This window comes from Homalodisca vitripennis, chromosome 1 (genome assembly GCF_021130785.1).
Source record: "Homalodisca vitripennis isolate AUS2020 chromosome 1, UT_GWSS_2.1, whole genome shotgun sequence".
Lineage (NCBI taxonomy): Eukaryota > Metazoa > Arthropoda > Insecta > Hemiptera > Cicadellidae > Homalodisca > Homalodisca vitripennis.
The window spans coordinates 29,216,255-29,239,113 of NC_060207.1; the positions used below are offsets into that span (position 1 = coordinate 29,216,255).

At 34.9% G+C, this 22,859-nt stretch overlaps 1 protein-coding gene across 1 annotated transcript in view; it reads left to right on the forward strand.

The window, feature by feature from the left end:
• Nucleotides 1-11,635, forward strand: part of LOC124358956 (E3 ubiquitin-protein ligase TRIM23-like) — a 30,443-nt gene extending 18,808 nt beyond the window's left edge. Inside the window, exon 10 of the mRNA XM_046811245.1 lies at nt 5,300-11,635. Within this exon, the coding sequence (XP_046667201.1) occupies nt 5,300-5,479 (180 nt within the window). The 3' untranslated portion in view covers nt 5,480-11,635. The remainder of the gene's footprint in view (nt 1-5,299) is intronic.
• Nucleotides 11,636-22,859: the final 11,224 nt, after the last annotated feature.

Here is a 22,859-nt window from a genome sequence, read left to right on the forward strand (position 1 = left end):
GGCTGATGGTTTTATTCAGAAATTAAATATTTGTGAACAAGAGAATTTAGAGTTAAATAAGAAGGTAGTTAAGTTAAGAGCGCAGCTTAATAATGCTAATGACTCTGTATGGAAAGCTGGGCGTTGGCTGGATGACAAGATTCTGGATTCTTATTTTGATGCGTTTAATGACAGCAAAAAGGCAAAAGCCTTGTTTTTAGGTCCCTCTGTAACACAAATTATTAACCATGGTAGCCCTGATGTTGTAAAGCAACAACTGAAAGATCTTTCTTTTTACTCATTTGACTTTGCTTTTCTTTGTATAAATAATAATGGAGCGGAACTCAAGTCTGACAATGGCACTCATTGGAGTTTACTTTTTATTGATATTAATGCTAAGTCTGGTCACTGTCTTGACTCTCTTTCAAACACTAATTTGGGCATTGCCAAAAAGATTTTTGTACATAAATTGAATTTTTGAAGAAAACATGTTTTTTGTAACTAAATGTAGTCAACAGTGCAAAGATTTTGAATGTGGTATACATGTCCTTGTGAATACCAAGCTTGTCTATGACGGATATTGTAGTGCTGTTAGGATAAGTAACACTTCTTTCAATGATTGGTGTATTTCTTCTCACATATTTGTGTCTCACCCAAGTGGTGTAAATGTAAATAGTAATAAGGGGACCTCCTCTGACATTCCTGTGGTAGGCCTGGAACGAAATGAGGCTGTAAACTGTAGCTCAGTTGAAAGCATTAGTAATAGTAAATGTGACTCTGTAATGGGCAAAACAAAGGTTAAGGATAATTTTTGGACAAAGGTGAGTCCCAATCATAGCAAACAACTAAAGTCCAATAGAATACAAGCTCAAATAAAATCTAGTTTTGTCCACAAAAATCCGTATGATGTATTATTAGGTTCTGGTGACCAGGAGGAAGTAAACTCTGACGTAGTTGGTGTAATAAGAAATGTATCTGGTAAATGGAATGTTAAACGGAAGAGAAATACCAAAAATAATAAGTATAGAAAGTCCTCCAAAGGTAATGTTACCTCAGTTACACAAGGTGCTAAACATAAGCCTAGTTGTATTAATATGAAATGTTGCAGTAATGTTACTGAGGTAGTTGCTAGTAGGGCTGACTTGGGGGTCTGTTGTACTTCTGGAGAGGCCGGCTCTGATTCATACTCAATTGGGTGTCTATCATCCGCGGGGGTGTTGGTGATTGGGGACTCTTTGTTGAGGTACGCGGGTGCCCCTTGTGCTGAGAATGGGGCAACCGTTGATGTCTGTCCCGGGGCAAAAATAGTACATATTAAGCAAAAGCTTTCGGGGTATGTGGCTTCCCAGCCGAAGCTTATCTTCATTCATGCTGGGACAAATAATCTGGTAGATGGGTACAATGGGGGTGCTGGATATAATGGTGGATGGGGAAAGAAGGCTGCTCTCCACAGCATGGCTGATCTGCTGAGTGTTGCTAAGGGTCAGTTCCCTGAATCTAGGATCATCTTGAGTGGAGTCCTGAAGCGAGGAGACATCAGCAACTCATCCATTTATCTTTTTAACGAGCAATTAAATCTCATGTGCAATAACTTCGGTGTGGTTTTTGTTGACGCCAATGACTCAATAAAAAGATATCACTTGGCTCGTGATGGTCGTCATCTTAACAGAACGGGGAACCATCTTCTCGGCAACTTTATTTTCTCCCATATTCAGGAGGGAGTAGTGCCTTCGGTGGTTAGCTCTGTACCTCTTCCTCTAGCGCCTACTTCTTCGGAGACCGCAGCCTTGGACGGTCATCCCTCTTTGAATGTTTTACCTTCAGTGGCCAGCTCTGTACAACCACCTCTATCTCCCACCTTGTCGGGAAACGCCGTCATAGGCCGCCATCTCTCTGCAGATTAGCCCATGTGAACATTCGTTCAATTAACACGGGGTTCGGTGAGCTCTGCTCTGTGGTTGAGGATTTTAACTTTGATTTCCTGGGTATCTCAGAAACCTGGCTTACTCCTGATATGTCTTCGGATTGTTACAGTTTGAAGGGCTATTCATTTTGGCGTTTTGATAGGACGTGCGGCCCTGGCTTGCCTTCAAATGGCGGCGGTGTTGCCGTCTACTTCAGGGAAAGATTCGATATGAAGAGGATCTATCTTGATCATATTGATGGCCGGCTGGAATACATATGCGTGTTGGGAAAAGTTCAGAGATTACGCTTGTGTGTCTGTGTTGTCTACAAGCCTCCGAATATCCCTTACTCATGCTTTGCTTCTCTGTTCCACGCCCTCTTCATTGACATGCTCTCTCAAGTTGATGAGGTGATTTTGATGGGCGACTGTAATGTTGATCTTCTTGGGAACAATAAGCCGGAGTTCAAGTATTTCAGGAATCTCTTGGCATCGATGAACCTTGCTCAGATCGTCAATGAGCCAACCCGCGAAACAGACAATGCCGCAGCCTTGATTGATCATATCATCGTTAGGAATTCCCTGAGCAACATGACTGTTGGTGTGGTTGACACGTCTAAGATCTTGGATGGTCGAGGCAAGCGTATCACTGACCACAAGTTGGTTTTCTGTGACTGCCCTTGCAAGACTAAGGAAAGGATGAAGGAAAAGTTCATTTCCTACAGAGAACTGTCAAAAGTGGATCTGCAAATGTTTTCCACAGAGCTTTCCTCCATTGAATGGCATGGGATTGAACTTCAGAGTGATGTTGACGATGCTGTAGATATGTTAACCGCGGGAATTATGCAGGTATTTGATACATGTGCTCCATTGGTAAAAAAGCGTGTGACCAAAAGGAAGGCGCCTTGGCGAAATTCAGAAATAATACTTTTGACATACACAAAAAACCAATTAAAAAAAGATTTACTTTGTCGTAATGATGCACGTGCGAAAGCGGCATACTGTAGCGCACGCAATAAACTCAATTACGCTGTTAGAAAGGCGAAAAAAGATTATTTTGCGGCAAAGTTAAAGTGCAGTGACTCAAAATCTTTCTGGGCAACCTTGCGCGCATGAGATCTAAAGGTGGGCACTGCTGGCGGTTCTATATCGGTTAATATTTCCCCGGATGAAATTAACCGCTACTTTGCTGGCTTGGGCGGCGATAACAGTGTGAACCCGGAAAGGCTCGGTTTTTATAAGCACGCTACTTGCGAAAAGGTGCGAGATAAATTTCAGTTTCGGCAGGTGAGTGAGAGTGAGGTAAAAAACATTATCAACAGTATCTCCACAGCGGCTTTTGGCATTGACGGAATTTCAATCATCATGGTCAGAGCAGTTAGTCCTTTCTGTATCGGGGCTATCACCCATATCATTAATCTCTCTCTCTCCTCTGGCCGATTCCCCTCTGGATGGAAAAAAAGCCTGGTCATCCCTCTTCCCAAAAATAGTAATCCTACTAGTGTGTCCGAGCTTAGGCCCATTTCCATTTTGCCAGTTCTGTCTAAGGTATTGGAAAGAATTGTAACAAATCAGTTGGTTTCCTTCCTGGAGTGCAGCGGTGTTTTGCCCGATAGTCAGTCTGGTTTCAGGAAGGATTTCAGTACGACATCTGCTCTACTAAGTTTGACAAGCCAACTGTTTTCCGCCAGGGATAAGAATTTATGTAGTAGTTTAGCTGCTCTTGATTTCTCACATGCATTCGATTCAGTGAATTTTGATATGTTTTTGGCTAAGCTGCATTACTACGGTTTTGATCAGGTTTCAACAATGTGGTTTCGCTCTTATCTGATCGACAGAACCCAGGTAACCAGGGTGAATGATCGTCTCTCAGGGATTGCTCTCAAGGAGTCAGGGGTTCCTCAGGGTAGCTGCTTAGGTCCTATTATGTTTCTATTGTATACTGCGGATCTTAATCTTGAGTTATCATTCTGTTCCCTTTACTCCTACGCTGATGACACTCAGCTTGTGTTGTCATATCCTCCATTACAGTCTTCCTTGGCAATGCAGCAGATTAATGCTGATTTGTCGAGGGTCAGGCTCTGGGCTGACGATCATGGGCTTCAGTTGAATCCAAGAAAGTGTTCACGTGTTAATTTTTACCCCTCCTCAAATGCAGTCTTTCTTGGTAATTGACCCTTGGGAGTTTCCTTGGGAGGTGTTCCTTTGCAGGTTTCAGACACAGTAAAAATCCTTGGCGTTACTTTTGACAAGCAGTTAACCTTCTTGAACCATGTTCAAAATATCAATCGTGGTGTAATGAATAGGTTAAGAGTGTTGTTTAGGTTTAAGGGGTTACTCCAGGAGGAAGTGAAACTGAAGATTGTCAAAGCTGTGGTTTTCCCAGTTATTGTTTATGCTCTTCCTGTATTTGGGGGAAGATTGACCCTTGAGGGTGCGGTCCTGATTGATAGGTTACAGAACTCGGCTGTAAGATTTGTGTACGGCCTGAGAAAATTTGATCACGTTAGCCAGTATCGCCGTACAGCAAGGATCCTCCCGATAAAGTATATTTTCAAACTCCAGGTGGCTTGCCTTGTTCACAAGGTGTTGCTGACGGGAAAACCCTCTTACCTCAGGGGGATGCTACAGACCCGGGCTGAGATTAGGGACTGTCACACTCGGTAGGACGCCATGCTGGAGGTGCCCAGGGTCAGGCTGGAGATGGGGAGAAATGGATTTCGATACTTTGGCCCCCAGATATACAACAGTGTCCCTCACAGTCTAAAGGCTTGTGGATATTCCTCGTTTAAGGACAATCTGAGACTGGCTTTGGAGGAGGAGTGTTTCACCTCTAAATAGCTGTGTAATGTATTAGATTAGTTTAAGTTAGGTTAGATTAGTTTAATTTTATATTTCTCGGATGATGATATAGATTTGTATGTGCCTTTATTAAAAATGTATGACTTCAGTTATTTTGAAAAACAACAATGTAATGTTGAAAATCGCTGCAAATAAAGACGTTATTATTATTAACAATGTTTTAAGATGGGATCCCAACAAACTATAAAAGTTTGTCATTCAATTACAAAACACATGCAAATAACATTTGAAATAGTAAATTTGTAAAAATGATTGAACACTCAAGGCAAACTGTACTACAAATTAATTATAGTTTATTTTCACAGCAAAGTATCAATTATTATAATGAAACCACAGATATGCAACAGAAAAATAGTAGTATGATACACTACTATTCCTTACATGTTAATTGTTTGCAAACTTGTTAATTTAAAACATTTTTAAGGTATTTTTCCATTTCTATACCATTGGCTTTAGCTGAAAAATCTACTTGAAGAAGTACCTCTAGTATTGTTAGCTGCAGGATCAAGTTTGTACATCAGTCTGATAATAACATTGAATGTATCTGCTGTTTAGGACGTGGAGGGCTGTGAGAGCATAGAAAGCATCTCGGAGCAGTTAGCCCTGGCGAAACTGTGTTGTGGCCATAGCTGGCATATCCAGGCCTGTGACGCTCAGAGTGGGACGGGGCTGCGTGACGGACTTGACTGGTTGTCCCGACAACTTGTTGCTGCTGGCGTTTACGATATGACCTAAATGTTAACATTTGTCTGATGTTAGACCTTACTTCTTTTGTTAGTTCCCTATTTCATGCAAGAAATCCAAGCAAATTTTTATTTCCATTATAGCAAGTAGATTTCCATCAGGTACAATTTTATTACCATTTAATAAATGGTGCATACTGTACGAATCGTATAGCTTAATGTATTCTTGTTTGACAAACTGTATTTGCTTAAAACTTTATTAGAAAATCTACATATTTTTAATGCTCATAGTTTTCAAGAGTCATTTATGTATGTAAATTACCTATCCGTATATAAATTATGTTAGCATTACTTTAAAAAGAAACCATACTTTGTTTTTACATTGTATTAAAAAGATTTACCATTACCTAATCCTAATACCAATAAAAAATGGGATATAAATCTTAGTAAAAATTTCCTATCCTACAATTTCGAATTGTATATGAAATCCTGAGGATCTGAAACTGTTAATTTTGGCCGTATCCATTCACCTCCGTCTTTTTAATAGTAATATACTAATTTCAATTTGGATGTTTGCTTACTAAAAGTAAATTCTACTCCCAGGTTGTATAAAATGAATTGATATTAATATTTGTTGTAAATATTGAAATATAATGTTGATATTTAATCCTTTGAAGACAACAAAGGGCCCCATAAATTTAGCAGTGGCCCAAGAAAATAAAAATAAGTATTTATCTATAACAAAAATATATAATGGTTACATTAGTATCATTATATACATTTATCTACCAATAATATTATATACTACTCCTACATACACTGTATTTTTTACATCTTAAAATCTTATTTTTCATTCAAGTTTTATATATTGTAAAAAGTAATGGCTCTATGATTTAGTGGCAAGTGACAGATACAGGTTCAAGTCCCAGTGGAGCAAGAACTTTTTGTGATTTAATGTTTGTATATATTTATAAACACACACACACAGAATGTTCATAAAGACATGTCACAAACTTCTATGGGTGATAATATTCATGATTTAACAAAAAAATTCATATAAACATTGGTTGAGAAATATCTCGTTTAGGCACTAGCCGCCATTTTGTATTTTTTATAAAAACATTATCTTTAAAACTAGTTAAACTAAAAAAAACCCAATTTGGCACATAGGTTTGAATAGATAAGAGGAACAGTTTTTTAAATAATTGTGTTATTTTCTTTAACCTGTTGAAAACTTTTAAAGTGAAATAACAAAAAGCCCAGTATAGTTATAACAAATTTACTATATACAAACTATTTGAACATTTGTATTACAATACCAACGTTACTTGTTTTAATGAAACTTGTTAAAGCATAAGCGAGCACGATCTCTTTAAAGATACGCTTCCACAAGCCGGGGAGCATCAAACATATTTGGTATAAATTAAACAAACCTTTATTACTATTTTTAGCTGTTTTGAACAATAATATATTAAATCTCGCTCAAATAAATTCTCTGCTGTTTGAAATACGAGTACTTTAATTTTATTTAATAATTATTTATATATAAAAATCAACCAAGTTTTGTAAAAATGTTTATTTTTTTAAGGAAGTTTATGGCTTGGGTCATAGGTGTTGAATTAGTGGGTTATCTAAGATTTGATGTAGTCCTAAACAACTAACATAAAAATTTGAATATTTAATAAATTTTCATGTGCATAAATCAAAAAGTAAGTTCCCATATTAATTACAATAGGCCATTCAACTGCTGGCAGAACCTATTTTGGATATACAGTTTACAAAAAAAATTAATTCAGTTTCTTGAAAAATTAAGATTTTTGTAAGCTTTGAATCTTACAAAAAGAGCTTTTAAAAAAGTAAATTATTAATATGTAAAAACGTATTTTATTTTGACAAAACTACGTGAAATTTGCAGTAAAGCTAACTACACAACATGGACCAATTTTGACTACTCAGTTGAGACATGGTTTATGTGGGGATTACTCATATAATGCATATAAGAAAGTTTTATATAATTTAGTGAAAATTATAATATATGTACTGTCATGTGACAGTTTATGTTTTTCAACATCTTCTTGACTATATATCAAATGTAATTAGATCTGTTTTAACTGCATAGAACATGTACTATTACACTTAATAACCAAAATAAAAAACCTATTTCAATTTTTTAAACAATTTGATGCTGACATTGCAGAAAGGAAATAGTCAGCATGAACTGATCTGGAAAAGATTTAAGACTAATAGAAAATATTTAAAATCGTTTTTGTTTAAAAAATGCATCAGTTTTGTTCCCTGGTCCTTATTTTATAAAATAACTCACTGTATGAAACCTATCATGAAAGCTTATTGCCTAATGAATAATCTCATTCAATGTGTTATAAATATATTTGTTTACAAGATTCTAGCTCAAAACAACATTTTTTCCAGATGTTTACAACAGCTGTCCCATCTTTCTTGCATCAGAGTCAACTTGTCCTCAAAGGGTTAATGTTATGATAACGTAGTAGAAAATTAGTACATTATGTGTAAGCTTACCTTGTTTGGGTTGCAGCTCAATTCCCATTAGAAGTGTATTAATTTTAAATGGCATCATTTTATACTTAAAGTTGTGTAAGGTTGTGAAAATGTATTTTTAAAGTTCTGTATAAATATTATGATTACTCTACAGTTTTGTATTAAGACTATATAGTTCATTTCTATTTGTGAAAGTAATAGCAAGTTCAATCTTTAATCGGGTTATAAATTTCACATATATATATATATATATAGGAAACGTAAAAAGGTTATTTTTGAAGTAACGATTAAAATTTTAGCAATTTAACTTCATATATTCTCTAACTAGTGTGCTAAAACTATGGAAATGGTTGAATAACTTTTGTATTTTGAAGTTGATGTAGGACTACACTTTTGATGCAAGCAGTTGTCTCGATACCTGCTCAGGGGGAAGATCCAATGTTCGCTTTGATCAAATTACGTGACATGATAAGTGTTCTTAAAACAGTAACACTTTTATGGAAAAAATTAAATATGGACTAATAAAAATATGATGACTAGATTTTTTCCGAATAAACAATAACAGTATGAAAACAAACACAGAATGTTCAGATTCATATCTGTGATGTGGCTTAAGTCAAGATGGATCAATACAGTTGGCTCTTCAGATTTAGGACATATTTATGATACAAAAATCACTATGTCCATTATAAAAAAATATGTGGGTCATAACATTTATTTTCAATTCATCCTGAAACATTCTTTCATGAGATGAAAAACTGTGGATTGTATTGTGTATGTTATTTATTAAGATTATGAAACTTAAAATATTAAAGGAAATATTTAATATTAGCCAATTTTTTAAATGTTTTTTGAAAGTAAAAATGTTGTGTTTCGCTTTTAATATTATTCACAATATATAAGATTGGATATCTTTTGAAACCTTAGCAATGTGATTAAAATTGAGACTACTGGTATAAAACCTTAATTATATTTATTTGAAAAAAGTTATTCATTATGGCATTTTTTGTCTCCAGGCTTTGAGTTTTAATAATGAAAACAGTAAATAATAAGATTTCATTACAATTCTTAACAATATTTTTTTATGTAAATTGGAAAACTATCTTAAAATATGAAATAAAATTGTAGTTAAATTTTTATTAGTTACTTAATCCATTGGGGGACTTTCTCGAGCGTCCCTTGTTGTGGCGGAGCAGGACTGAATAATTTTGCCCAAGCGGCATCCATGCTCTTTCTAGACTTTAATGATCATGTATTTGTTTGTTTTAGTGCTATATCGCAGTTTTGTGCCCACTTGCATCCTTGAGCATCCATTCTGTTTCGATTTGTTATGTTTGCATACTTAAACCACAACTAATAATAGCTTATTTTGTTATTGTTTATATTTTACCACATGCTCAATTTTCATCATTTCAATGTTCTGCTTACATTCTATATATCGTATTCTCAATGTTTAGTGTTTAAATGTTTATAGTTGTTGAATGAGTTTTTAATTCTTCCGCTACCTCATGGAATAAGACAATTTGCGTATTTCAGAAATAGACAGATACTTGGATAGTGATATTAAGATGTCAAAGATACTTAAAGGCTGATACAAAAGTGAATTATAAAAAGTAAATGTATAGTCACTGTATGTAATGTAAATAGTTTATTTTAATTATCATTTTAGTAATAACAATTGAATGTAACAAACAGTTTTATCTCATCTCCCTGACAGCTAATCAAAGAGCTTATCATAAAATCATCAAAAAGTGAAAAAATGTAAGTTAATTTTGAATGTTTAGTTATTATGTATTATAATTACAAAATACAATCAAACCTGGTTTTTCATGTAAAAAAATTGTGCTGTTTTGAATAAAAAATTATTGAAACAGATAAACAAAAAAGTAATAGAATATTGACAATTGTTTTTGATTTTTTGTTTTCTTACTAAAAAATTTGTAAATATATGTAAAAACTTTTTTTATATATTTGAAGAAAGCAACAAATACTTTTGTAGAGCAATCAAATAGACTGAAATGGCCTGAAAAATTGACTAATTTATCTGTATCCAAACTCATTCTATTAATACATGCATGCATTTTTGTTTTAAATCAATTCAAACATTCAGTCCTATAGAGGCTAGGTTAATTGCTTCTTCAATGGGTTAAATAATACTAGAAATGAACTAGTTTTATTGTTTCTCTTTTAAGCCTAAACTTGTGCTTGGTTTCATTTTATACATTGAGTTCTTTTTTTTAGTTTTTAGAATACAAACCAAAATTTTTTTTAATTGGTGACTTCCATGTTTTGTAGGAGATGTCAATCAAATGTAATGTAATACTGTGTTGATCCCTAATGCATTTACAACCAGATAGAAGCAGATGGTAGATTCATTGTTGCTTTGTGCTTTTCATGTGATCATTTATACAGTACATAGTGTCATTGAAAAGTAAATACCATTTAACTTTGTAGTTACATGAGTGTGACAATTACCACTTCACTCATGTACACTACAGTCCTTGTCTAAACACCATTACTTTACCAGTGGGCTAAATTTATGCTTTGTCTAAAACGTTGTTAAGGATGAATGATTTGATAATAAAAAAATAGTTAACCGTTTATATTTTCTTAAAATTTTTCGTGAAATACAACCACGATTTACTCAATCCAAAACAGTATTGTTTACTTTTCAAACATGCTTTGTACTATCATAATCCATATTATATAAAAATATAACAATAATATTTATAACACATTTATAATTTATGCATATCTAATTATTGTGATATTCAGAATTTCTAATACTGTATACAGTACTTAATTTGATTACTTTAAATTTTCATTCCCTATCAAGTAGGATTCTACTTCCTGTACCATTTATAACACTTTCTTATTACACATTAGCATAGCTTATTTTTTTCAGGAATATATTGATTTAAAATTAAATTTCATAAATATCCAGGTTATGAAGAGGTTTTGGACAGATAAAATGTTTTAATTTTAATGTAAAAGTATATTTCTTTTCAAAATAATTTTAAAAATGTTGTAATAAACTGAATACTAATTATGTCTTGTTGATTAGGCTATATGAAAAATAATTAAATTTAATAAGTTTTAAAAGGTGTACACATTCAAAATATTATAGCTGAACAATGCCAATGGATGAAATTACAAAAAGTTACCTACAAATTATAGACCGATTTTTGTCATTTTTGGCTATTTGTGTGAGAGAGAATTTATCACCACTTATAGAGTGCATAAAAAAGAGTAAACAGTAATATTAAGAGATCACAGTTTATTTTATTTGGATATTTTTGCACCTTTTCTCTATTTTTTAAACTGAATAATAGGAAGTATTCTGCATAGCTTACATTTTTAGTGCTCATACAAAATCAATTGTCTGTTGAACCATATCATTGTAAATTTTCAGTTTTTATAAAATGTTTAATTAATTGGTATATGCAGTTCTTTAAGCATTATGGATAATTGTTACTAAAAAATAAAAAAATAAGATATTGAGGATTGGTTTAATTTTATTTTTTATTAAATAAAATATAACTGCTACATTATTGCACATTACTGGTTTTCCTCAAGATATTACAAGATTTGATATTACAAACAGTATTTAATGTGCTGTGGTTTAATGTATTTTCTACATTGTTTCATTTCACTATTCGGTTTGGAATAAAAATGTTTCTGTTAATATTAAGTTTGTTTGCTTTATTTCAAACCTTACCCCATTTATGTTCATCAGATTTAGGAATTATCTAAATTATAACTAAGAAATTTAACTTCTAAAAATAAGAGGCATATACAATATAATAATGTTACTTTTAACAAATGATTTTACATTACTTTATTCAACTCAATATGTAATTTATTTTAGAACGATTCTATGGTTGCTGGGTAGTTCCAAATTCCGCTTCATGAGTCCATTCCATGAGATAAACATTAGTTTGTAATATTTTTTCTGACCTTATACATTTGTTTAATGTTACCAAAGTTAAATAATAATCATTGTACTATCGCTAGATATGACTAAGAGTACACTTATTCTTCCTGTAAATGTATGAGTAGACACATTAAAATAATAAAGAAGTAATAAAACTACATAATATACTGTTTTTGTCAATTAACAGATTATACCTTGAATTTTATTGAGAAAAATTATGATATACATAAATTATGATAATATGAATTTGAGTTATTAGTATTATGCTAAACGTACACCAGAATTCATGTCAGTATAAGAGCTTCACATTCGCCCCACAGCAGACACTATCCAAGCCCAAAGAGTGACTCCAATTGGGACGATCTTTACTATTTTCAATTGCTATATTAGAAAAGTGAAGTTTCACACCAAATTTTAATCCTCTACTTTATCTCATTTCAAAGTTGTGTAAATAGATACCTGCCCTTGATTTAATACCAGCATAACTGGAATGACTGCATCAATAAAATTTTAAATTTAAAACTCACAACACAAAACTATTCACAAGTTATTTACAAAATACCACATGGCGGTGGACACGTTCAAGGTTGTTAAATCCTCCTCGAACTCGTTCATGGAGTACAAGGGTCGCATCTTTAACCAGTCTTTCATCATCGACTCGAATTTTTGTTGCATCCAGGACCTTGACATGGGCCGGTAGCCTATTAAAAAGTTTGATGGTAGGTTGGGAAAACTGTCCCTTACTAGACTCAGTCGAGTGAAGGGAATGTTGAATTCTTCATGTTACCTGGTCCTGTGGAGGTGATGTCCCCTGGTTTCAAAATGCAATAGGTTAAATTTCACACATAGGGCACAGTTTAGGATGTATTGGTTATAAAGTGTCAAAATCCCAAGGCACTAAATGAAACAAGGGCAGGCAGTGTTCCATTCTTTTGCTTCTCGTGATAGCACGGACTGCACTCTTCTGGAGCTTGAAAACCTCAGAGCACCCAAATAAATGACCTCATAGTAACAAGTCGTAGATCAGATGGCTTTGAAATAAAGAAAGTACCACCAACAGGTATTTTTCAGCCACCAGATCTACCAATCTGCGCAGCAGGTAAACCATACGTGTTAACTTAGTGCAGATGAACTCAGCATGCTTTATCCATGAAAGTCGGGAGTCGACAAACCCTAACAGCTTGACACTTGGCTGTTTTCTTCCACTTGTGGACCCAATGAGCAGATCATGCGCTGGGTTTTCTCTTCATTAAGCTTAAGCTTGTTGCTTGTAAACCAAAGCTTAGCTCTGTTGAGTAGGCTGTCTGTCCCCCTGATCACTCCGGCTAGCGATGTCCCTGTATGACAGATGGTAGTATTGTCAGCTAAGAGGAGTGCTTTCCCATCCAAACTGAGATCGTTGACAGCAACAAGGAACAGGACTGGTCTAAGCACAGAGTCCTGTGGAACTCCATGCCGAACATTGCAGGGTTTAGATGTAATATCATGGACGGATGGACACACACAAAAGGCGGAAATCTGCTTTAATTTTTAACTGGTATGAGAGACTGTAACACTCAGTTAATTAAACTCAGTATTGGCTAATTTTTGTAATTTGAATACTTTTTAAGGACTCAACCCTAAATTTTACAAACAATAAATACATGTAATGTATACCATGTGTGTACATGTAATGTTTTCTTCTTCATATTCTTTACAAAAGAGTTCATGTGCATCTGCAAAATCGTACAAATAACTAAAAACTACATTATCAAGTGATACAACATTTATTGATTTTCAGGCGGCAGAAGGTAATCCCTTTGTTTTATGTGGAACAATCCAAGGGATGTGCAAACACTCATATCAGAGCATAAGTGCTCATTATGTAAAGATTGTAAAGTATTAAATTTCATATTATAATATTGTTTTCTAATTTTGAACCATGTTATAAAATTTAAAGACACTAGGTCTTCGCTAAGTTGGTTTAAAATCAATAATAGACTATAATATTATGAAATAAAGTGAATTAGTTGAAATGTTTGAACTACCATATATATTGAGGTATATATTGAGACACGTATTGTCAAGTACATATTTTTCACTAGTGATCCCAGTCAACATAACTCTTCCGTAAAAGCCCTTTACCGTTTAGCTTAATATCAAGATGACATTGTACGTTAAGCTTTATATGATACCACCCAATCTTTAAGTTACTACATTACATGTGTTTTATATGGATTAACCTTCAAAATACTCCCTGATTCACTCAATTGTCTCTATTTTTTATTCTGTGTTTTTCTCATTGCCAACACATTAAAGCCAATGTTACCAGAGTCACTTTTTGACAGACAAAAATTGAGACTCCAAATGAACCGATGTATACAAATTTCAACCCTCAAGTCAGTGGTTCCAAACCCACAGAAGTCAGCGGAACACTTGGCCTTATATAAATCTTTCTTGGCTACTCTTACTTTCACACCACAATTATGGTATTTTCCCTGAAATTAATAACATAAGTAAATCACTCCAATAGTAACAGTTATATCTATATACAGTTACTTGTAGTATGAGCAAATTCATTGTAGACTATTATTAATTACTTTTGTAACTCATAGGCATCTAACTAAAATTACTTAATTTGCAAATACAAATATACCCAACTTTGGGTAGTTTTTTGTTGGTGTATTTAAGTATTTAAATGTACTTTATTACAAATATATGTTAAAGCAGTAGGCACTTCAAATACTTTCTTGTAAAATTTTTTGTGCTCTAATTTGACAATTTGGAGCAGTCTTGCTTAGAGATATAATCTGAAATTATAAATCATTGCATGTTCACACAGTAATGTGAAAAACACTGTAAGACATTGCAAAATTTATTGAATATTTTGGTAAGCTAATGACTTTTTATCATTACACGTCCAAGTTTAAACCAGTCAGCCAAATCCATGAAATTCAATGACTTGTTTGTTATTCAATATTATCAGGCATATCATTAAACTTGACAAAGGATTTTGAGTGACGTCATAGTTTTAGTTTCACTTCTACTATATTTAGGAAAATAATGTTAAAAAGTAAAAGCCATTAAGAGTCATCTTCGAGTCGGTATGTTATGTTACCTTTTTCTTCGACACTTCTCATAGTCAGGAAGTTGCCTGGAAAGTTAAAATTGATTTAAAAATAAAATTGACCTTTCAACTTTAGTCATCCAGATATCAATTTTACATAGATATGCCCAAAGTTTGTTCTCAAATTCAAAATATATTACCAACACTATCAAAGTTTTAATTCCCAGAACTTTGAAATTATTAATTCAGCTGGTTAAAACAGTCAACAATATATACTAGGTATAATTAATTGCATAGCATCTAATCCTGCACGTAACTTTTTGAGAATAAGACTGTGTTCCTACGTGATTCTAGTCTAGCTGATGCTCTGTTGGTACAGAATCCTGCTATTATATCACACTAAATGCTATGCTACTCAAAGTAATCATAAATAATTTTGATTGCATCTTTTAATTTAGATGTTTCCACTTCTTTAGATGTTAACAGTTCTTAATTGTTAAAATTAATGTCTGCTATCATGTTTACTTTTTGGAGTCATTTTTACATGTAAAACACAAGGAGGAACAATAATATCTTATGATATAAATAAAAATTGGAAATATAGACTATCTATGCAATCTACCAAAATTAATCACACTGCACTATGTAATTACAACCTCCACTACACGATGAATAAAATGAAAACTGTTTTGAATGTAAAAATGTTTGATAGGTAATATAACGGATACCAAATATATTTTGTTAAAGTTTTTTGAGTCCCCCTTTATATTACCGGACTATCCCAAGACTCACTAGTGTGGTCCATGGATTAACGGTAATGAACCTGCTCTAGGTCAGTTGTTCGACTGATATTGTTTGTCCAGACTTAAATTGGACATGAAATTAGATAAGACTCTTCCCTAAACGTTCAGCCAATAACTCTACAGAATTTGCTATTTAACACCTTCACTCCAGCTCAATACTTGTGGTTACTATAGCAACAAGACTATTGCGCCTTAACCCGCGGTTATTCTCGCTGTTAGATTGAATCTAACAATAATAAACTTTAACAGAATAAACTAATTTGAAATTTTTATTTGCGTCCACCGGTTGTCTAATCCCCAACTAGGTATCTGGGGGCATGTTGTTGTTGCGCTTTGGCGGCAAGGGAGTACGGGTCGGGGCTGGGGTGGGGGAAGTAAGCGTGCGCAGGCCCGTTAGGGTGGAACTAACGCGAGAGTAAGCACGTAGTCGGTTTCGTTAGGCGCCACCTAACGACGAGAGTAATCGCGTTGCTGTTTTTAGTCACGCATGTTTTACGTTTATTAAGAAGTGTTGCTCTATGTTATGTGTTTAGTTTTATCTAGCAGTGTAGTTTGTGAACTAAAATGAGCGGGCACGACACTAACTTAATTTTAAGTTGGTTGGATGAATCTGACTAACAAGCTAATGTAGCGAGTGAACCTGATGCTGTGCGGGGTAATATGTCGGACTCTGATGGGCCAACGGAAGATGAAGGCCATGACAGTAACACAGAACAATCAGAATATGAAGAAGAACCCGAAAACTAAGCCACGGTATCTCATGAAGAAAGAAGTAACACCCATACTGTAAGTGGTCAGCGTTTAGTTACTGTTTCACACCAGGAACCTTATTTATTGGAAATGGATCTTCTTACAATGGAATGTCCATGAGCCTACATTGTCAAGAACTTCGCGGCGAAATATAGTAACAACTTTGCCTGGTGTCAATGCAGTTGCTCGAAACGCTAAAACAGCGTATGAGTCATGGAAATTATTTTTTCCTGACAATTTAGTAGATGATATTGTACGATGCACAAATGAACAGTTGACGCTGATGAGTGAGAAGTATGCAAATGGTGCTAAGGAATTTCCTCAAACTGATTTTTGTGAAATACAAGCTTTTTTGGGTTTTTTGTATTTGGATGGCGTGAAAAATGTAACCATTTGAACTTAAATGAGCTATGGGCAGACGATGATTCAGCTCCGGAGTTTTTTTGTGATAATAATGTAAAAAAAAGTGCTTCCAAACACTTTCCAGGCTATAAGGTTTGATAAAAAAAAGACAAAACAAGAGCGTCTGGCTAAGGACAACATAGCCCCAATAAGACAAGTTTTTGAGGAATTTGTTAAAAAATGCCAGGAAACTAACAATGTTGGGGAGCTTGTCACCCTAGATGAAATGCTTGAGGCATTTAGGGGGTGGTGTAAATTCAGACAATATATAGGTAACAAACCTGCCATTAAGATCTATGCACTAGTTGATTCCAGAACTTTTTTACCAATAATTTAGAAATATATCATGGCAAACAGCCCCATGGAGAATTTAATGTCTCTAATGATGTAGTAAGTGTCGTAAAACGCTTAACCAAGCTAACTGACAAATCCGGCCGCAATGTTACTATGGTCAATTATTTGATGAATATTCCTCTAGCCAATGTTCTATATGTAAACCATAGATTGACTGTGGTCGGCACTTTACGTAAAACAAGCCTCAACTGCCTGTAGAACTCACTAGTAACCTACGTGGACGCCCAGTAAATAGCACTTTGTTTGCTTTTTCTAGGGATCCCAACCAGTGCTTGGTTGCATCTTACATTCCAAAAAAGGGGGGAAATGTCTTGGTTGGCTCAACAATGCACAAAAAAGTGTTATTGATGAAGAATCTGGTGAGCAGCTTAAGCCAGAACTGATCACGTTCTATAATCTAACTAAAGGGGGCGTTGATGTAGTCGATCGCATGAAAACTGAATACTGTGTCACCAGAGTCAGCAACAGGAGGCCGCTAACAGTGCTCTGCTCTTGGCTGCATTGGAGCCATAAACGGCGAAATAATTTTGAAGGCCAATACAGATACTCTTTTACCTCCACGAAAATATTTGTCTGAACTAGCTAGAGAACTTGTAATTCTTCACATGACAAGACGTTCATCATTAACAAATTTGTCGATTGCACTACGGCAGAAGATTTAATGTTGCCAAGATAAAAGACCCAGAACCTCGCTGTGAAGATGGGCCTAAAATTAGATGTGCCTACTGTATAATACAGAAAACATGAGTCACTCAAGCCAGGTTTGATAGCTGCCGTCAAGCTGTTTGTAAGGAACAGACTGCAACTACAGTTATCACCTGCTTCCAGTGCCGGGAAGTAGGAAATCCAGGATATGCTCAAGAATAAAAGTTCAAGGACTGTTTCATAGGCCTGTAAAGTGGTTAGGACTGATGAGATTTATATACTCTATTGTACAAAGTATTATTATTTGTCTATTATTCAAATTTTTAAGTTCTTATTGAAAATGTTTTTCTTCATAATTCAGAGAGCGATGGGAGGGGGCATACCTTTTTTGTAAAATAAAAATTTTTAACCGGAGTTAGCTCGTAATGAAGTTCCATATGGTAAATGACTACATGTATATGACTGTAATATTTACAAAGAAGAACGTCAGGATTTACTGTGCCTCTCAGCAAACGGGTCATGTAAATAAATATCTTTGGACATTTTGTTAACACCAGAGTTAATATGGCTATTCCATTTCAAGTCAGATTGCATACAATTTCCATAAAATGTTAAATTTGTGATTGTCAGTTGCTTACTATTTAGACATTGAGATAGGTCCTAAACTTTTTCAACATTTAAATTGAGCTTGTTGGCGTTACATGAATCAGTAATTATTACATATATTATATTGAGTTGCTCATAAGTAGAAACAAAAAAATTGTTTTTCGTTCCCGCATACACCCAGGTCATCAGCAAATAATAAATAATTTGTACCAGATCTAATTATATTTACGAGGAGGTCGTTAAAACTGGTACGAACAAAGTTGCCTCCAACTTGAAACCAACAGGAACATTTAAACATACAGCTTGGTGTATATTGCTTAACCCCGTCATACCTGTAGGGCCTTAATGTATCAAGTAAGATACTGTCTATGGACTCAAAGGCTTCCGATATGTCAAATGACCAGATAGATTTGGAATCTTCAGCTGACTGACCAAAACAGTTTTTACCTAGTGTTTTCTAGTCCGCTATTTTCTTCGAATTGTTTGTTCAAAAGTTTTATTTAAGTGTTTTTAATTATTGTTTTTAACTTTTTTTACCGTGTTTAGATAGTATTTGTTTTGATTAATTCACAAGATTCGTTTCACACAAGAAATTTGATGTTCAAATTCAAATATTGTAAAACAAAGGCTTAACCTAAAATGTTTTAAAAAAAACCTACTCCTACCGCTATGACAGCCAGCCAGTGGGGCTAATGAATTGTTCCCGCGCTCGGACAAAATTCGACGTTAGACATGAATGAAATGCTAACTGTTCCTCTTTCCCGATAACAACAACGACTTCGTGAGAATCCAAAAAAAGCGACATATTACTAAAACTGCAAATGCTTCTCCACCTCCCTAAGAAGTACTACCTCGATGTGAGTGAGATTCAGATCAAAAAACCGATTCAAGATACTTGAACCAACCCATACCAATGTTGGCAGATCATAGCTACTGTCTTCCTTCCTCACAACAAGGACATGAAATGGAACAAGGATCTCCTGATGATATAAAGAAAAATAAATCACGATCTAAGATCCCACCAATATTTTTTGCGTGACGTAAATAACCACCAAGAAATAATAAAGATATTAAGTGTAATGTAAATATCAAGTTTCCTACAACTGAAATCAAAGCTAAATCGATCAAGATAAACCTAACAGAAATAAATGACTACAGGAAACTAACTAACTTTTATGAAACAAATCAAGTAAAGTTTTTCACGTTTAAAACCTTCCCAGGACAAAAACCTTGAAGTGATCATTCGTAATGTTCCCCTACTCTCTAACTGACGAAGAAATCAATCAAGAGTTATGTGACATGGGTTACGCCGACCAATTAAAGTATCAAGATTGTTTCAACAAAAACAAAAGTCCAATGCCACTAGGCTGTTTTTGTAGAGCTGGAGAATTCGGAAAGTGGTCGTGATATTATGAACCTTGAACAATTGTTTCACGCCATCTTCCCATAGTTAAAGTGGAAATTAAAAGGAAGTCAAAAAAACATCCCACAGTGTCTGAGATGCCAAGACTTTTGGTCACACACAAAAACTTCTGCAAACTGGACCCTCGCTGTGTGCGGTGCTCGGGATCCCATCTCTATTCAGACTGCCCGGTCAGTAAAGAAACCAAACCAGTGTGTGTTAACTGCGGCGAGGAACATACTTCAAATTACAGGAGGTGTAAATACTACCAGGGCATCAAGCAGAAATTGACCGGTCGCAAGAAATCCTCCCATAGGGGAACGACCCAAGGAATCTCGTCCACAAGTTACAACGACACGACGACCCGAAAACTCAACGAACCTAGGGAAAACTCAATACCAAAATCATCTCCACCTCGATCTCGTCCGTTGAATATGAACTCCCCCAGCTATGCTGATGTGGCTCAATCCGTCGTACATTCCTTCAACTGCAAACTCCGTAGAGGATCCACAATCTCTGGAAGCAGGTAAACATCTCAGGTCTTGACGAAATAATAAGCAATGTAGTAAAAATACTCATACCCCAGTTGAAAAAGGTTATTCAGCAGGTTATTGCTTCTTTTCCTTTAAAAATGCCCGGGACTAACAATCAGGCCCCAACTCTCTTTATAAAAACTTAATTGTTCTCAATTGGAATGCCAATGGCTTGAAAGACAAAAAACAATCTCTTTACAGATTTTCCTAGTAAGACATAATATAGATGTTGCAAGTGTCACTGAAACTCACTTCCTGCCCAATGATAAATTTAAAAATAAGTGGCTATTCTATTTACAGACAGGACCGAGTGGCTCCTCATGCCTCTGGGGGTGTCGCAATTTTGATCAAAAGAAACATAAAACACCACGAATTTCTGCTCCCCAGTTACAAAGTTTAGAAGCTGTTTTATCCATAAAAATATTTTTACAAAATGGACCTCAACTTTTCATTAGTATTCAGCATACTTACCTCCTAACAAACGTTTTGTTGATGAAGATTTTAAATAGGATTCTCTATAATAGTCCTACAATTTTAATGGGAGATCTAAACAGTAAAAACACTTTATGGGGGATGTCGCGCACTAATAACCCAAAGGGTAATAAATTGAATGACTACTTGAATGTCGTACAACTATTAATATAATCTGCTCCTGTAGAACCAACATTATTATCCGTGGCAGAGAAACCAGCAACCTGACATATTAGATATTGTTTTTGTTTAATAATTTCAATGAAACCGATAGTACAGCAAACCTTATGCGAGTTAACGTCTGACCACTTACCAGTAATTGTAACTTTTTCAATTAAAACCCGAATTTTTACCAATCTCTCCATTGAAACTAATAAATGGTAAAGTTGACTGGGCTGTATTTCATAACGAATAGAAACTAATATTAATCTTGCCGAATTGTTTACAGTCTCTTTCGAAGATATTGACAACTGTGTACTACAATTCACTGAGCTGATTAAAAAATTCGGTTAAAAAAGCAGTCGCAAAAACAATCACAAACCATGTTTTGTCTCCTAATCGCCCTCCGCAAAGAATTCTTAATTTTAATTAAAGAAAAAACATGTTTTTAGGAGACGGTGGCAGAGACACAGGCATCCAGAAGATCGCATGCAGCTTAACAGGCTCATCAGGAAAATAAAATCAGAATTAGATATTTTCAAAATTAATGGACTATCAAGAAATATTTGAGTGAAATAAACCCAGGCGATAGTTTCAATGTGGCTGGCAACCAAAAGAATTCTCAGAACGCCTTCTACGAATCCCCTCCCCCTTCAACAAGGCCAGGAGACGTACCAGAGTGACTCTGAAAAATGTGAGGTTTTTGCGAATTATTTTGAAAATGCTTTTTTCCCTAACCCTACTGTTAATTTGCAAACTGAAGATGAAGTCAACAGGTTTTTAAATAGCACACTCTTATCTGCTGAGCTTCCCACTCAGTATATCTCAACATCTGAAATTAGAAATGTTATCCAATACCTACCGTTGAGGGAAAGCTCCTGGGTATGACTTGATAACAAACTTAATATTAAAGGAACTCCCCGCCAACAGCCCATCAGCTATTAAAAACTTTATTTAATGCATGCCTACACGTTGGTTATACTTTCCCTAAATCCTGGAAACATGCTGAAAGTTATTGTTATCCACAAGCCCGGTAAGCCTGTTAGAAATCCCTCTAGTTTACAGACCCATCAGCCTACTACCCACTCTGGCAAAAGTTATTTGAAAAGCTAATACAGAAAGAGACTATGCAGATTCATTGAAGATGCTCAATGTATTCCTCCCCACCAATTCGGTTTTAGGGCAAAACATTACTACTACGCAGCAACTTGCGAGGTTAACACAAACAATAGTGCAAGGGTTTGAAAATAAAAGACACACTCTGCTGCTTTGTTTTCTGGATGTTGCTCAGAGGCCTTTGACAAAGTATGGCACAAAGGCCTTTCTGTATAAGCTATTTCAAACTGGACTTCCAAATTACATTGCAAAACATCATCGAATCATTTTTTAGAAAACCTCCGGACTTTTTCAGTAAAAATAAATTCTACTACATTCCAGCTGTTCGACAGATCCGGGCTGGTGTGCCACAAGGCTCAATTTTAGGACCTAACCTGTTTAATATATGTTTCATGCATGACCTACCCATTCCAGCTCATTCTACGCTTGCTCTTTTCGCTGATTGACACTGCCTTGATTTCCCAACATCAAGACATTGACACAGCAGTTGACATGCTTCAGACTGATACAGACCTACTGTTGGATTGGTTCGTTAATTGGAAAATCGCACTTAACCCTCTAAAATGTGAAGCGAAAATATTTTCGCTAAGAAAATTCAATCCCTTAAGGAATATAGAAATTCAAGATAACATCATACCATGGAATGAAAATGACAGAACTGTTAAATATTTGGGTGTCTTATTAGACTCTAAAC